Genomic DNA, 17,532 nt, shown 5'->3' on the forward strand with positions numbered 1-17,532 from the left:
ATCCGGATCTGATTCTGGATTTGGTGCCACTTTGAAAAATTTTCCCATTATAACAGATAGGAAGTGGATTGATCCAATAAATCAGTATCAGTGATATCAAGTTGGAATTGGAATTTTTTACAGATCTGATTGGAATATGACCAAAACATGGGCTATTTCTGTAATATAATAAATACACAGAACTGAGTGATAATAAATGGCATCTGGATACATTTCCCAAAGCTTTTAAATTGGCCGGTAAGCTACAGGGCCATTGGTCTTATTTTTTATGATGGGACTGATGTGAACGTGACCGTCTTTGACAGAACATGACCTACCAGGGCAGTGGTTCCCAACCTTTTTTGGCTCGTGACCCCATTTTAACATCACAAATTTCCCAGACATTCAAAACGGAGCCTTTTTTTTTTTATTTATTTTTTTTATGTTGCTAAAATTAATTTGTTTTTGATCTTTTAATAGTTTGCGATACTATGTTTCAAATAAAGGTTAATTTCAGTGGACATTTAGTCTATATAATGTATATTATTCTGGATGGAGGCAGTAAATCCAGGGGTAGATTACTGCACAAAGGGAGAATTTGATTTTCCTTGGTCAGGATATGTACAGTCAGTCCTGCTTGGATTAACAAGGAGGACAATTAATACTGAACAAACAAGAACTCAAACTATGAATTATGAATTATGAATTATGAAAGAACTGCAGCATCTGAAACTGACCACAATGAACATTTGAATGATAAACAGAACCACAGTGCTGCAGTTTCAGGCTCAGTTTGTCTTTTATGGATTGGGATTGTCTCTGTCAATTTAACATATATTTTTTATTAGTAAGTTGGGGTTTTTTGATTTTTTTATCAATTACTAGAAATTTCAGGCAACCCCATTTGAATTCCAGGCAACCCCATGTGGGGTCCCGACCCCAAGATTGAAAAACACTGCACTAGAGGATTACTAAGGGTGTATTCAGACCTACTTCATTTGGTCAGTTTAAAATGGACCAGAGTTCGTTTCCCCGGAAAGTGTCGTGTAAAATTTGCAGCTGCAAGTGGGAGACATCTTTATTCCCTGTGACGCTCTTCCACACTGTACTGTTGAATTTATGTCTCTGTACTCCCTAATCTATGTAGCAGAGCTTCATTAAGTAAATGCACAAAGAGTCAAGTCAAAGTCGGAGATCGAGCAGAATTGGAACCGCATGAAGTGTTTATTCATACGTAAAATAAACACTGAGTAGATATCTGCAGAAACAACTGACTTTTTCGCTCTGGGAGACCGTTTTGGCCACGTTTCCACTACGTGGTACCGGCTCGGCTTGACTCGACTAGGCTTTTTTGCATTTCCATTACAAAAAAGGACCTGGAATCTGGTACCCGGTACTAGTTTTTTTGGTATCACCTCCGCCGAGGTTCCAAGATTGAGGACCAGATACTAAAATGTGACGTGTAAACACTGCAGACCACTGACTGGTCAGAGTTGTCTCTGTGACCCACCGTTTTTCAAAAAACAGATGCAGAAGTTTACAGTAAATGTAGCGGTAGGTTAATCCACATGATGACAGCCCAAAAAACTACACCATTCACTCAGGAGATTCAGTCTTTGGTGGCCGACATAAAAAATCAGCATGAATTTGATGAGACAACACACAATGAGCGAGGTTATCACCAACTCTCATGCAGACGACACGGAAATAACGCACTGCATCGCTATGACGTCCAGGTACTGTAAGGTCAGTAGTATCCTGTAATTGAAACGGTCTCCAGGAATAGGACCTGGTACCTGAGTCGAATCAAGCCAAGTCGAGTTGAGTCGAGCCGGTTCCACGTAGTGGAAATGCAGCATTTTATTTGCCCAAAAATAGGTTGGGTTTTAGTTATAGACCACACCCCTTTTTACCATATTTAGAACATTATTCTAGTCATGTTGGAGCCCGCCTTTTTGGCTTTGTCCATGATAGGGTAAAATTTTACTGGTCTCTGGTCTCTCTCTCTCTGGACAGCATATATTCACATGCAACTATTTCTCAGTATTAATTTATCATATATAAATATGTAACTTTTTCCCAGAATATGTATATTATTTCCCAGAATGTCCAAAATTTTCCACTCACGCGTACATTTGTCCACCACGTTTTGAAAACTTTCCATGGGCGCACGTGTCTTTTTGTAGTGACACCACAAAAGTTTGGACTTTTTTTAGGTGTGAATACAAACATGTGAACTCTGGTTTCCAAACGGACTCTGGGCCGGTTCACTACTGCTGTGAATATAACTGTTCTCAAGCCGAAACAAACCAAAGAACCATACACCTTTTCGTGCTTGATGAGCCACCATAGCAAGCATGGCATTGTGGGTAATCAACAAAACTGGAAGTAGCTGAACCGCCTGGGTATCCAGAGCTAAAAGCAGCAGCCATGAGCTGTGGACAGACGTGGACCAATGAGGAGATTGAATGTCTCATTGACATTTGGTCAGATGCCCATATTAGGCAGTGCGTCTCTGATTCACCCCGCCCCTGACTTTTCTGTCCAATGTTTACAAAGTTTGGTCCACTAGCAAAAAGTGCAATGAGAATGCGATCCGACCCAAACAAAAAAATAAAGTCCGTATTCGATCCAAACCAAATAAGTGGACCAAAGGACTGTCCAGGTGTGAATACAGCCTAAGGAACATTTCTGTGCACTACGACAACATTTTAAGCCTCTGGAAATCTAAATACACAGGAGCCTACTATGGAGTTTAGGCTTTCTCTAGATAACAGTAAAATTGTATAGAGCCCTTTGTTTTTTTTCATTTCATTTATTTCGTTTATGGTTGTGCATTTCATCAGCAAACATTCAATAAGCATCAGGTGAACAAACATATACACAGTCATGTACAAAAAGGAGCAGGACGAAGAAAATCTTGTATTTCCTGCCCCCTTCTAAATAATAATAGCCTTAATGGTTAGCCATACACAACTAGCTATAAAATTGTACTGTTGAAAGTCAGACAAACCAAACTAAACACATCCAAAGATAATACAAAATGAATACAAAACCAAGTGTAAAACTACATGTCCAGGAAGTACAAAACACAGGTAAACATATACCTGACAAAATGATGCAAAAACATTATATCAGACCAAAATAAGCAAATAAATATATCACATGATGCAATACAAATATGAAGCAAAATGTAAATACTTATAACTGTTCACATAATCTCATTGTTCTTTCTTTATGCACTTTTTTCAGTTGGAATATGTTTTTACAGTCCTTCAGCTCATTATAAAGAGAATTCCAGAGTTTAACACCCACCACTGATACACACATCTGCTTCAAAGTTGTTTGAAATTACCTTTCCTTCTATGCTCTTACGAGCTTATTATCTCAAAAGTAATAATAATAATAATAACTTTATCTATATAGCACCTTTAAAAACTGAGTTTACATAGTGCTTTGACAGACAAAGCAAAAGTGCACAACAGCAGAATAAAACATAGCAAACAACACAACACAATAAAAGAGATGAGCACAGCAAACATGAAAACATGACTAACTTTGAATGTATCATAGTGGAGAGGGCAGAAATAACAGAACATGATGCTGTCAGATCAATGCGAAATGAAGAAGTGGAATAAAACAACATCATGTATGTCAGTATAAATGAAGAACCAAAACAGGGTAAAATGAAATACTCAACATTAAAAACATTAAAAAGAGACAACATCACATGAAGGCAAGTCTACAAAAATGTGTTATCAGAAGTGACTTAGTAGTGCTGTCAAACGATTAAAAATATTAATCAGATTAATCACAGGGTTGCTGTGGATTACTTTTGATTAATCATGCTTAAATATCATTCATTTTTAATCTATATTAATCATGTTTCATTTTGCATGAACAAACTAAAGAAAGAAGGTGAATATATCTGTACTTAACAGGTTTATTAAACACCTTCAACAGTTTCAACAAAACAACTGTAAACAACTGTTCCGTCTTGGGATTTTTTCTCCTCATATTTCCAACCAGCAAGCCAATGTACTGTTTAGTGTTTTCCATCTTTATGGGTTAGTTCTGCTGCCTGTCACCACCGGATCAACTGACCATTTGTTCATGTGGGTCAAAACACGGTATCCAAAATATCTCTGACGGGACATTTTAGAGACAATTTGACAGATTAGTGTTGCTAAATGACCCACATTTTTACTTTTTAGTGCATTTTTGCTTTAGTTGGACCATAAGGGATTATCCAAAACAAGGAGCTACTTTATATTGAAACAAATGTTGGAATGGCAATCAATGAAAGTTCGCTCTCTGACGGGACATTACTGTGTTTTGACCCATAATCAATATTTCCTTAAAGTTTAATGGGAGGTTTTTCTTCCTCAGTCAGATGTGATGAAAGTAGGTGGTTATATATGGTAGAAAATTATTATTTACAGTCAGAGCAGGAAAAATATTTTAGAAATTTAGAGGAAGAACATTTAAATTCATAGTCATGGATAAAGAAAAACAACAACAAAATCAATGTTGACAGAAATGAAGTCCAAACCATCTCTGAGGCATTTTGGAAACAAAGATAACAATTTAAACCAAACTAACCAATGCAATGATATTTATCCCATAATATAAAAGTAAATTCTGACATTAGCCATTATTGTTCTGTAATTATTTTTTTTTTACTGTGACTACGGTTTGCATACAAAAAGAGGGCACATCATGTCTACAGCTGTAAAATGTCTGTTCATGAGGGTCAGACATAGAAACATCAATATTAATAAGGGTCAAAACATGGTATTCCAAATCTCTCTGATGGGACATTTTAGAGACAATTTGACAGATTAGTGTTGCTAAGTGACCCACATTTTTACTTTTAAATACATTTTTGCTTGAGTTGGACCATAAGGGATTATCCAAAACAAGGAGCTACTTTATATTGAAATAAATGTTGGAATGGCAATCAATGAAAGTTCGCTCTCTGATGGGACATTACTGTGTTTTGGCGTTAACATTAACTCTGCTCGGACAAACTGACCCAGATGCATTGGCAGAGATGTTCAGAGTCAGTCTGTGCTGCAGATGGGTTAATTTTGTTAAAATTTTTTCATCAGATTAATCAGGATGATGGATTAATCCATGTTAATGCATTGATTTTGACAGCCCTACTTATCAGACTGTAATACGTAAGGATTGACAAACATGTTTAGCCTTATTTATACTGTAGCTAACAAGTGTGGAGGCACTGAAAGTGAGCCGCAAGCGATGCCGGTGCCTCAACATGCACCCGCTGTCTCTCAACTCCTCCCTGTAACTCACTCACTCATTCCATTCTCTGCTCAGACTGTGAATGTACAGGCTGTAACCGACGATATTTAGTGGAATTCATTACTTATGGGACACATTTCAATTTCACAGAGTAACAGACTATCAGCTGAGCTCCCAGCAACATAAGAGAGGAGTGGGTTTAACGTGGAAGGTGGAGCCAGGTCAAACCCACCAATAGAAACTCTTGTCTCATCCATCAGCCAAGGCCCCGCCCATTAAGTGCAGTTAAATTCGCAAGCAAAACTTTTGAAGTTGCAAACAAAGTGGAGTGATTTTCAGTCAAAAGTTTTGAAGTCTCAAGGAAAAGTCTTTAACTCACAAGCAAAGAAGACTGATTTATAAGCAAAATTATCTTTTTTTTTTTATTGCCACTTACTGTCTTTTGCTCTCAAATCTCTTTTTTGGTTGCAAATCTATTCTTTTTAATTGCAAATCCATTCTTTTTGATTGATGAATAAAGAAACAAATTTCTCTCCATAAACGAGATGTAACTCAGAACATGATCTACAGCAGGGCTCTCAAAACTCATTTTCTTTCAGGAGCCACATTCAGCCCAGTTTGGTCTCTAGTGGGCCGGACCAGTAAAATAATAACAGAATAACCTATAAATAATGACACCTCCAAATTTTTGTCTGTGTTTTAGTGCAAAAAACCCAATTAAATTGTGAAAATACTTACTATTATAAGCTATCCAAAAAATGTGAATAACCTGAAAAAACTGAAATTTAAATTAAAAAAAAAAAAAAAAGAAAATTAAGTGCAACAATATTCTGCCTCAACTTATCATTTCTACATGTGCATTATGGATCAGATCTACAAAGACACTAAACACTGAGGAACAGGCAGAAAATAGTTAAAACTGTGCTTAATTTTCTTTAGACATTTCAGGTTTTTCATATTTGTTCAGATTATTCACATTTTATTGTTACAGGATAGTTTGTAAATGTAAGTATTTACATTATTTAATGTTATTTTTTGCACTAAAACAACAAAAAAAATTAAGTTTGTATTATTTATAGGCATAATGTAATATTATTTTTCTCACATCAAAACAAGAAGAAAATATGAAGTCCTTCTTTTTTTTGTCAGTTATTCTGCTGTTATTATTTTACTGTACATCATATTGGTCTGTATGTGGAACCTGAACTAAAATGAGTTCCACAGCCTTGACTGTGGAATTTTAGCACTTTGTAAATTCATCCCACGGGCCAAATTGGAACCTTTGGCGGGCCGTATGTTTGAGAGCCCTGATCTACAGTATAAAAAAGGTCGCAGAATGAGCTGATTTTGGACAGTGTTTTGTCGCAGCCCTAAATGTTTGTTTACAAAGGTTTATGTGACACTTAACTGTGATACCACATTTGCATTTGTGCTATTTCCAGCCACATTTCCAGAGCCTTTAACTCTTTCAGTGCCAGACAGTTAAGGGGCTGATAAGCCTTAAAAGTGCCACAGAATTTGGCCGTTTTTCAGTATTTTGCATCGTTTTTATAATATTTGAAGAATCCTGCAGGAAACCGCTCGGTAACATCCGACCGATTGCTAATTAGATTCAAAACGCACCGGACGCAGCCGATTCATTATTGATCATAATTTGCATAATTCATAATAATAATAATAATAATAATAATAATAATAATAATAATAATAATAATCTTTATTTATATAGCACTTTTCATATATTACAAACTGTAGCACAAAGTGCTTTACATATCAGTTTAAAAATCAGTACCGCCCCCCACCCACACCCACCCACTCACCCGCACACACACACACAAACACACACACACACACACACACACATATACATGCAAACCCACAAGCTCACACATACTTAAGAAGACTGACTGAGCACGGGTAGACCAGAACAAAAATGTACAAGTAAAAGTAAAACATCAATTTAGGAGGCGCTGTCTCAGGGAGCCGTCCGCACCAGGAGGCAGCCGCCGACCCCGGCACCAGGCACCAGCAACACAGCCCCGCATCCCAACTAGTGGGAGAGGGCCAACTGGGACCCCCACCCACCAGAAAGGAGCGGACCCCAGTGAGAGAAGGCGCCACAGCCCCCGGAGTCCACAGCCGCCCCCCGGCATGGAGGGCTCCCTCTGATGAAACACCGGAGAATAAGAAACATTAAAAACATATAAAAATATTATTCGGTCGCGTGACCTCAAATTCCCGTCTGCTTGGTCTCAAAAGGGGGACACAGAAAGAACGTCATCGAAATGTGAGAAAGAAATGGGGGTGGATGGTTTGTTTGTACACAGATATGGCGTTTTCTCCAAAGCCGATCTGATCGGCCCGTGGCACTGAAAGAGTTAAACCAAAGGAACCAATGCAACGATATTTATCCCATAATATAAAACTATATTCTGACATTAGTCATTATTGTTTTGTATCCCAGACCCCTGTTAGAAAAGAAACACCTGAATTCAATGTGTCCACATACTTTTGTCCATTTGTGGATGACTTCAGTAATTATGCCATGAGGCTAACGGTGTGCTATGGTGTAGATCTGAAGTGATGCATAATAATGTGTGGATGTGGTGCAGTTTTACCGAGTATGAAGGTGAGAAAGGTGTAGTAGCAGAGCAGCAGCAGAGCACAGAAAGAACGTCATCGAAATGTGAGAAAGAAATGGGGGTGGATGGTTTGTTTGTACACAAATGTGGCGTGTTCTCCAAAGCCAATCTGATCGGCCCGTGGCACTTTACAGGTTGTTTTCATAAAGCCGATTGAATCGGCCCATGGCACTGAAAGAGTTAAAATTCCTCATCATAGAACTTTTATAACCTGAGGTGCTGCTCACCTTTCCTCTGCAGTATGCAAGCTGTAAAAAGCTGATTTTCATGGATGCATTTACATGTCGACCAGCCCGGTGTCTGAACTATATTACCAATTTGACTGGGTTTGCATGAGAGAAGCCACCATATAAAGGGTTTTCACATGCATGTAAATTAATTGTATGTTAGACCACATGTGGTTTTATCACAGGAACAATAACACAGTGTGATCTACTGACATTAAACATGTTTTTATGTTTCAGGTTTAGAAAGAAGTCTCCAGGTTTGACCAACAAGACAGCTGGGGAATCACTGAGTGAAGGTAAAAGGCCTAAATGGAACAATAATATCACACCACAGGAGAATATATTACATGGTTGGATTGTAGCTAAGTTCTTTCACTCAACTAAACTTTCTGTATTTAAAGTTTGTGCTCATGTAAAGTCTGTCTATTTTTGCAGGAAGTAGGGTTTTCTTTAGTGTTATCCAACCTCTACTTCTAACTTTTACATGTTTTTTTTTTTTTTTTTTTTTTTTTTTTGGAAGATTCTAGACTTATGTTTTTTTTTTCTGTGAAAGTTGTTGCAGTGTCTCTGTTTTGCTCCTCTACAGCAGCAACATTGTAAAACACTAGCACCCATTCACTGTAGAATAGTTACCTGACATCAAGAAACATGTCACCCAGCACAAAACTCCACAGCACTGTCATCAGCTGAGTACATAAGCACATGTACATCTTACTTATTTATTTATTTATTTTTTTTTATTAACTTCCTTTATTGGAGGCAATTTCACAGGCACCAGCATGACCGTGCACTGTGATTAAAAGGACTTCCATTCTTTCATTTTTCTTTTTATCCCTCCCACATACTCACCCTACCCAAAAGAAGACAATTCTTAATGTAAATCCAATACTGACCTGCAATCGGTACAGAATAGATACAGTTGCCTACTTGAAGAAAAATAAGTAGCTAATGTAAAACAGAAAGAGGAAAAAAACAAAAAAAAAAACGGGGGGGGGGGGGGGGGCTCAGTCATCAGGATCAGGCAGAGATGTCAAGGTTTCGGTGTAACTTAAGGGAGATCTCCAAGTTTTTTCAAATGACTTTAACATCTTTTTAAACTTTAGGTACTCATCTGAGTTTTTTTTCTTTTTCACACATTTACTGCACTAGATCTCAGGGGAAATATAAAAAGTTTTTACGTCTCAAAATTTAGTCTTTTGCAAACATGTATCTCCAAATATGACTATTATTATTATTATTATTATTATTAACATTTTATGCATACAATAATATTTTATTATAACAAAATAAGCTACTTATTATAATTATTATTACTACTTTGCCATGTGTTTCTACTAGTACTTTCCAATGTGCAATTGCAATTTTTACCCCTCGGCCAAAGGGTATTGTAATCAATTTGTCGTCCGTCTGTCTTTTCAATGACATAATCACATTATCTGTAGAATGCATTGACGTATTCGCACCAAATTTATCCTGTGGATGCATCTTGTCATGGAGCAGAAGAATATTGAAAACAGGTGACCTTGACCTACTTTTTCCAGGTCCAATGTCCTTGTGCAGTTATAATATCTGAGTACTTTCACATGTAAATATGTAGGTAATAAGTTTTACTCAAAGACAATCTAATCTAAATTATAGGGCTGGAACTTTCAACAGAATCTGATACTTTATTTGGCCGAGGGGGATTAAAAGTACGCAGCATGTTGTGTTTTACAACTGTTTTTATAGTTATTGTTTTGTTATTTTCTTGTGGTATTTCTTGTGTGTGTATTTGGTGTTTGTGCTGCAATTTCCTGAGGATTCTGCCCAAAGGATCAATAAAGTTCTATCTAATCTAATCTAATCTAGTCTAGTCTAGTCTAGTCTAGTCTAGTCTAGTCTAGTCTAGTCTAGTCTAGTCTAAAAACATATGCACAGCATAGTTGTATGGAGAAATGGAAAAAAAAAATCTATTCATGTGTAAAACCCATGTTAGAAATCCACCATTTTGGGTTTAGAGCGGGTCGTCCAATAACCAAAGGGTTGGCGGTTCGAGTCCCGCTCTGTCCTAGTCATGTGCCGTAGTGTTCTTAGTTAAGACACTTCACCCACCTTCCCTCCAGTGTCACTCACACTGGTGTATGAATGCTGTGAATGTTTGGTGGTGGTGGGAGGGGCCGTTTAGTGTGGATTATTAGCCATGCCTCCGTCAGCCACGCCCCAGGGCAGCTGTGGATACAGATATAGTTTAACACCACCAGAGTGAATGTGAGAGCGAATGAATAATGGACAATAAGGTAAAACACTTTGGGTGCTTTGAAAAGCACCACAGAAATCCAGTCCATTATTGTTATTATTATAATTATTATTTCACATGTCAGATTTAATCCTTTATTTAGATGATGCCATGGCTGACTACACCTTCAGTTAATGTGCTTTTATCAAAATCAAAATCACAAGGTTGATTAACAGGCCACCAGGTCTAACAGAAGGTAAAGCTGGGCCTCAGCCTGGTGTTTATGTGCTGTTGTCAGATGTCAGTCTAAATAGGACAGAGCAGTCACTCAGATGTGGACAAGCAAAAACCAAACAGCTCTAGAGCCCCTGGAACGACAGGTAGACTGCATGAGCGTCATCTGGAATTTATTAGAAAATATATATGTGTGTGTGTGTGTGTGTGTGTGTGTGTGTGTGTGTGTGTGTGTGCGTGTGCATGTGTGTGTGTGTGTGTGTGTTTCCACAGTGCAGCTCCATGCTGAAGTGTGTTATGCTGAGTGCCAACTCCAAAGGGCAGCTCTCACCTTCCTCCAGGTGCAGTGAACACATACGTATCAATAACAGGATCAGCTGTTTTACTGAGAATCTGTCCACGATGGAAAAGATGTAAGTTCTATAATGTTCTTCTAGGATGAAAATATGGTGAGTTTCATCAAAGGAGGCATCAAAGTCCGAAACAGTTACCTGATTTACAAGTAAGTGATCAGAGGAATATGTCTGTCTGTCTGTCTGTCTGTCTGTCTGTCTGTCTGTCTGTCTGTCTGTCTGTCTTTCTTTCTTTCTTTCTTTCTTTCTTTCTTTCTTTCTTTCTTTCTTTCTTTCTTTCTTTCTTTCTTTCTTTCTTTCTATCTATCTATCTATCTATCTATCTATCTATCTATCTATCTATCTATCTATCTATCTATCTATCTATCTATCTATCTATCTATCTATCTATCTATCTATCTATCTATCTATCTATCTATCTATCTATCTATCTATCTCTGTCTGTCTGTCTTTAACTTACTTAACGTAATTTACTTACCTTACTTACTTACTTACTTACTTACTTACTTACTTACTTACTTACTTACTTACTTACTTACTTACTTACTTACTTACTTACTTACTTACTTACTTACAGCTTGTGCCTTCTTTTCTATGTGACGGATTTGGTCCATTTATTTCCTGAAACTTTTTCCATTTGCTTCCGTAGTTGGGTCTTCCATCTAAATGTATCACAAATTTAAAATCTGTTTTCACAAAATAGACAAAAGAACATGTAAATGTCTGTTTTTCTGTCTGCTACTGTAAATATTAAAAGCTGTGTCTTCATTATCAGACTGTTCTCTGTTGTAGTTGTTGATTCTACAGGTGATGGATGTTGGACATATTTTGTCAAACAGCTGGAGCTGGTTTAAGTGGTTTCCCCTCAAACTGAGCTGCTGTTCTGGATTATGCAACATTTCAAACTCTTCCAGCTACTTCTGTGTTTGTCAAAGCCTCTGTCTAATATTTGATCCAACAAAACAAACAAACCTTTTGGCCTTTTTTTATTCTGCTTTGACACAGCAGCATTTTTTTATGCATTAAAAATGCAAATAAAACCAGCTGCGTGGAAACAGACCTGGTTAGGGCTGTGTATTGGCAAGAATCTGGTGATATGATACTAATCACAATACTAGGATCATGATATGATCTATCATGATATATCACAATACTGTTAACAAGGCAATATTTTTTTGGTTTGTTTTGTTTCTTTTTTTAAAAGATTATTTACTGGAAATTTTTAATTACCCCAAAAATATGCACAAATACTAAACACATTTTGATTTGAGCAGAACAGGATCTAATGCTTTATCACAAAACTTTCCTCTATAAAAACTTGAAGTGCAGGATTTGGATAAATACAGGTTTAACATCCGGCTTTACCGGTCCAAAACACACACACAAAAAATTAATAAATAAATTGAATTATGTTTTACAGACGTTACAGTTTCAGATCCTGCTCAAATGTTCATATTTTACTAGTTGTGAATAGAATGTATAGTGGACAGTCCCTGAAAACAAAGGAACTAACATCTGCGTCTTTCAGACAGTAAAAAGTGCTTTTACAATGATTGAAATAACCATTATTTAACAAAACAGTTTCAGTTTAAAAATTAAAAAAAAAAAACTACATGCATGACCTGCAATATCACAACACTACTTTTTTTACTACAAAGTAAAACACTCATGTGAATATATAAACAAGTGGTTCCAGGCACAACAAACTCGGCCCCTCGCATGTATCGTAGCTTATTTTGGCATCAATCCAGCTGATGTCATCATGTCTATGCATGTGCTGATGTCACCATATGTGACAAGTTTGAAGTATATTGAAACAAAATTGATGTTTTTATAGACATTTGAAATGTCGCCCATTGTAAGTAAATAGGAGAAGAAAAAAGATTTTAAAAATTCATTAAAAGTTTGAACTTTGACCTACTTTTCCCAAAATGTACTCAGATCTATTCTGGATCACTGGCAATCTATAAAGCCAATTTGGTATTAATTGACCCAATAGTTTTGGTGCTACAGTGTTAACAAACAAACAAACAAATAAGCAAACTTGCCCAAAAACAATACCCCTTGCCTCCCCTTCAAGGGGCGAGGTAATAAAAGAGCAAATTACCCCTGTGAATATAGAAATAAAAGAGCAAATTACCCATGTCAATATGGAAATAAAAGAGCAAAATACCCACGTGAATATAGAAATAAAAGAGCAAAATACCCATGTGAATATGGAAATAAAAGAGCAAAAACACCCATATGAATATAAAAATAAGAGCAAAAACACCTATATGAATATAAAAATCAAAGAGCAAAATACCCATGTGAATATAGAAATAAAAAGAGTAAAATACCCATGTGAATATGGAAATAAAAGAGCAAAAACACCCATATGAATATAAAATTAAGAGCAAAAACACCTATATGAATATAAAAATCAAAGAGCAAAATACCCATGTGAATATAGAAATAAAAAGAGTAAAATACTCAGGTGAATATGGAAATAAAGGAGCAAAATACCCATGTGAATATAAAAATAAAAGAGCAAAATACCCACGTGAAAATAGAAATGAAAGAGCAAAATACCCATGTGAATATGGAAATAAAAGAGCAAAAATACTCATATGAATATAAAAACCAAAGAGCAAAATACCCACGTGAATATAGAAATAAAAGAGCTTGATAAACAAAAAAGAAAACCAAAAATCAAAAATGAACCTCCCCATGTCCACATTTGAATAAATACCTAAAAATATCAATACAGTACTTTTTGACATCAATACAGTATCATGAAATGAAATATTGCGCTACATTGCTGAACTGTTCTTTTCCTCCTCCCCTGGACCTAATGCTTCACAGAGTTGAACACAGACTCTAACACACAGCGTACAGACAACACAGATGTTATTAATGCTCAGACAGGAAGGATCTGTTAGAAAATATCACTGAGATTTGTAGTGTTTTTTTATAGTTGCCTGTCTGTAAATGAGGACTGTAACCTGATTTGATTACATTTTGTTCTGCGATTGCATATTTTGTCACTGATGTGTTCTTTCATAACTGACCTAGCTGCCTTGTGTCCCTCAGAGATCTTCATTCCTTCATAAAATCTCACAGTTGTCCCAAAGGACCTAGTCATCTTCACTTAGAGGGAGGAATCTCCTTTGGAATAGGTGCATTTAATCTGGTAAGTGGCATTACTCGATTACAACAGCCCAAATATTCCATAGGTTTGTCTTAATAACACTTTCATATCTGCTCCTTTTGTTTTTCATTGACAGACTCTCTCCTTGTTTCCTCCTCGTATACTCAAAGTTTTGGAGTTTGCGGGCTTCTCTGGAGACAAGGTACAACAATGTGCATTTCCTCCATAAGATAAGATAAGATAAGATAAGGGAAACCTTTAATGTCATTGCACAGGCATACTAAGGCTATGTTCAGACAGTAGGTCTTAATCCACAATTCAGATTTTTGGGTGAAATCCGATTTTTTTTGTGTGCTCGTTCATATTCCAAATTAAATGTGACTTCTATCAGTTTTGAGTCTGAACTGAATGCGACCCTGAAGTGACCCACATGCACAAAAGAGGTCCTGACGGAACATGTGACCACACAGGCATGCACTGTGTTTACGGAAGTAAGTATGTTTTTTCCCACTGTTCCTCTTCCTGGGATGCAGAATTGTGACATTTGTCGCATTTCAGTGACGTAAAGGTCGGATAAATGTGACCTGGCCGTTCAGACTGAAGTCGCATTGGAAAATATCAGATACATATCAGATTTAGGACCTCATATGAAAGTGGCCTGGGTCAGATTAGGGCTGTTCAAACAAGGGCATTGACTGAAAAGTCGGTTTGTTGACACGTCGACGTCTGTGGCACAAGTCGACGTTACTTTGGAAGAGTCGACTAATAATAATAATAATAATAATAATAATAATACTAATGGATTAGATTTATATAGGGCTTTTCTATGAACGCATACTCAAAGCGCGTACAGAGGATCCATTATTCATTCGCTCTCATATTCTCCCTCTGGTGGTGGTAAACTACATTTGTATCCACAGCTGCCCTGGGGCAGACTGACAGAAGTGTGGCTGCCAGTCTGCTCCTACGGCCCCTCCCACCACCACCGAACATTCACACGCATTCACACACCAGTGTGAGTAGCAGCACATGGCCGCCCAACTAGTCGTGTGTTATTCTCTCTCTCCCTTCAATCACCCGACAGCACATGAGCCGTCATTGATACTCTCATCTTTCTACATGAAAACATGGAGCGCAGTGAGCGGTAGTGATGTGCGGATCAGTGGACCCGGCTCAGGTCAGTGCGGGTCCAAAAATGTCACTTTATTTGCGGGGCGGGTCAAAAAATTCCACAAAGTGGCTTTAAAAAAAAAAAAAAAAAAAACGACCCCGCGCATCAGACTGAAGGAAGAAGACGACTCAGAGTAAGAACTAAACTGACTGTGATCTAGAAAAACTCTGGTCTCAGTTCTGTTCTGTGAACCATGGAAGCACCACTGATACTGAAGAATAATCTGGACAGCCAGTGTGTTTGGATTGTTCTGTTCATTTATTTCATTCAGACAATTCGCTCTTTTCTCTAACATGCTGTGTGTCTTTTCTGCTGCTGTCTTAACGTTTTCCCGCTTTATGTTGCTCAGTTAAATTTAACAGAAATTCCAGGTGTTAACCTATGTTTTGTTTGGTTAAATGTCTGAGAAGAACCGTCGATGCTTGTGTCTTTCCAGTTTTTATTTTGCTCTTTACTGTACATTGTTAATGCTCCAGTGAACGTTTGTACAAGTTGTTCATTGTTGATCAGCTGTGCATCTGTGTTGTTACAATGTGATGACGTCATCATACGACAAGTCGACTCGACTTCGACTTTATTGACAAATAAGTCGATCTGAAAAAATCTGAAGTCACTAATGCCCTAGGTCAAACTGTCTGTAACAGATCGTATACAGGTCACATATGGACAAAAAAATCAGATTTGGGACACATTTACCTGCAGTCTGAACAGAGCCTAAGTACGCAATACAATGACATTGCAGTACTGCTCCCCATGGTGCAAAAAAAGAAGGTAGGCAACAATGAAAAAGGAACAAGATATATATTCACAGGTTATAACATCTATGTGTGCAAAACTATGCATATGTACAAGAATATGTAAAAAATGAAATGCAGTGGGTAGAAGTGTAAAAAGTATTTGCTCCCATGTTCATTCATTTATCAGGTCAAGAAAACACGCACATGTATGATCAAAATCAAAGTTTCTCTTTTATTATTCTGTTTGCACTCATTTGTTTCGTTTATTACTGTGATGTTTAATAAATGCTTGTATTAAAAACATTGGACTTGTTTTCTAGACACATTGGTCCTTACGTCATAATAGGATCAAGAATTAAAACCGTGTCACTTTAAATCTGTCACTAAGTCCAAAAGTTTCCAATATATTTTCCTAAATGTGGACATCAGTGCAGCTTCATATGTTATTTAATGCATCAGGGGCAAATTTAAGTGAATTTCCCGTGGGAACCGCATGTTTAGCACTTTGGCGTAAACTTTGTCAAAATCACTGACATTTTGATGAAACTGTCACCGAGCACATTTTAACCCATAAAGCCCCAAACATCCACCATCTTTAAACTGCTGATCCACTATTCCTATCAATGCATGTAAATAATTGGTGTAAAATACAGTTCTTCATCTTTTCATGGTCATCAGATATGACCCATTTGAACATTCAGAGGCTTCATAGTTACCATGGAAACACCGTCATCTTCTACAACATTGAATCCCCAGTTAAACCCATGGAGTTGGATCAATGCCAGTGGGTGGACACACTGGGTTTATGTTCAGTTAATCAGGGTGCGATTTGTTGGGGGGGGGATCAAGCACTCGTCTGGTTTTTACATCCCTACTTCTGCTCAGTGAATTTCATCCTCGGGGGCGGGGGCAACCAACCAATGTAAATAACAGCAGGTTGTGACAGTTTCCTTCTACCTGTATCCTACAGTACTGACACTAACGTTCACCTGAGCCCAACTGTCACAGTCTCAGAATTCACTAATGTTCCCATGCACTGGGGTGCTGTAAAGGTGTGTGTGTGGGGGGGGGGGTTGGAAAAATTCATGGGGCCCAGCATTTGAGGGGGGCTCATAGAGCAGTCGAGGGAGTCCAGTGGATACAGGTTAGAAGTTGTGAAAATTTCGTGCAAGAGCCGCTGAATAATAGAGGAATAATAGAGTTGGATGTTGAAAGTATATAAAGTTTCACTTTCGTTTCACACCAGCGTTAGTTACATTAGTTGTGGACTGCACCCCCACATATATAACTGCCCCCCCACACACACACACACACACACACTCCAAAAAAAAAAAAATCCTCCCCTCTGTTTTATTTTTTTTTTAAACAAATCGCCCCCTGCAGTTAATGCTACAGTATATTTCACTGAAAAAGTCCCCTTTTCTTCAGTTTTTTAGCTTACCAGCCGACAGGCCGTAAGCTGTGGTCATCATGCGGCGTCTGTTGTTGTTGTCCGTTAAAAAAATTTCAATCGTATTTTTCTCCAAAACTACAATTCCAATTGACTTCAAACTTGGTAAACAGCTTCTTCTTGATGATG

At 37.4% G+C, this 17,532-nt stretch overlaps 1 protein-coding gene across 2 annotated transcripts in view; it reads left to right on the forward strand.

The window, feature by feature from the left end:
• LOC115424594 (tetratricopeptide repeat protein 39A) overlaps positions 1-17,532 on the forward strand; it is a 57,483-nt gene that overhangs the window by 16,649 nt on the left and 23,302 nt on the right. For both annotated transcript variants that reach the window (XM_030141950.1, XM_030141951.1), the window contains 5 exons: positions 8,351-8,409; positions 10,836-10,903; positions 11,000-11,064; positions 13,988-14,087; positions 14,182-14,247. In XM_030141950.1, the coding sequence (XP_029997810.1) occupies positions 8,351-8,409; positions 10,836-10,903; positions 11,000-11,064; positions 13,988-14,087; positions 14,182-14,247 (358 nt within the window). The remainder of the gene's footprint in view (positions 1-8,350; positions 8,410-10,835; positions 10,904-10,999; positions 11,065-13,987; positions 14,088-14,181; positions 14,248-17,532) is intronic.

The sequence above is a fragment of the Sphaeramia orbicularis genome, chromosome 8, assembly GCF_902148855.1.
Source record: "Sphaeramia orbicularis chromosome 8, fSphaOr1.1, whole genome shotgun sequence".
Taxonomy (NCBI): domain Eukaryota; kingdom Metazoa; phylum Chordata; class Actinopteri; order Kurtiformes; family Apogonidae; genus Sphaeramia; species Sphaeramia orbicularis.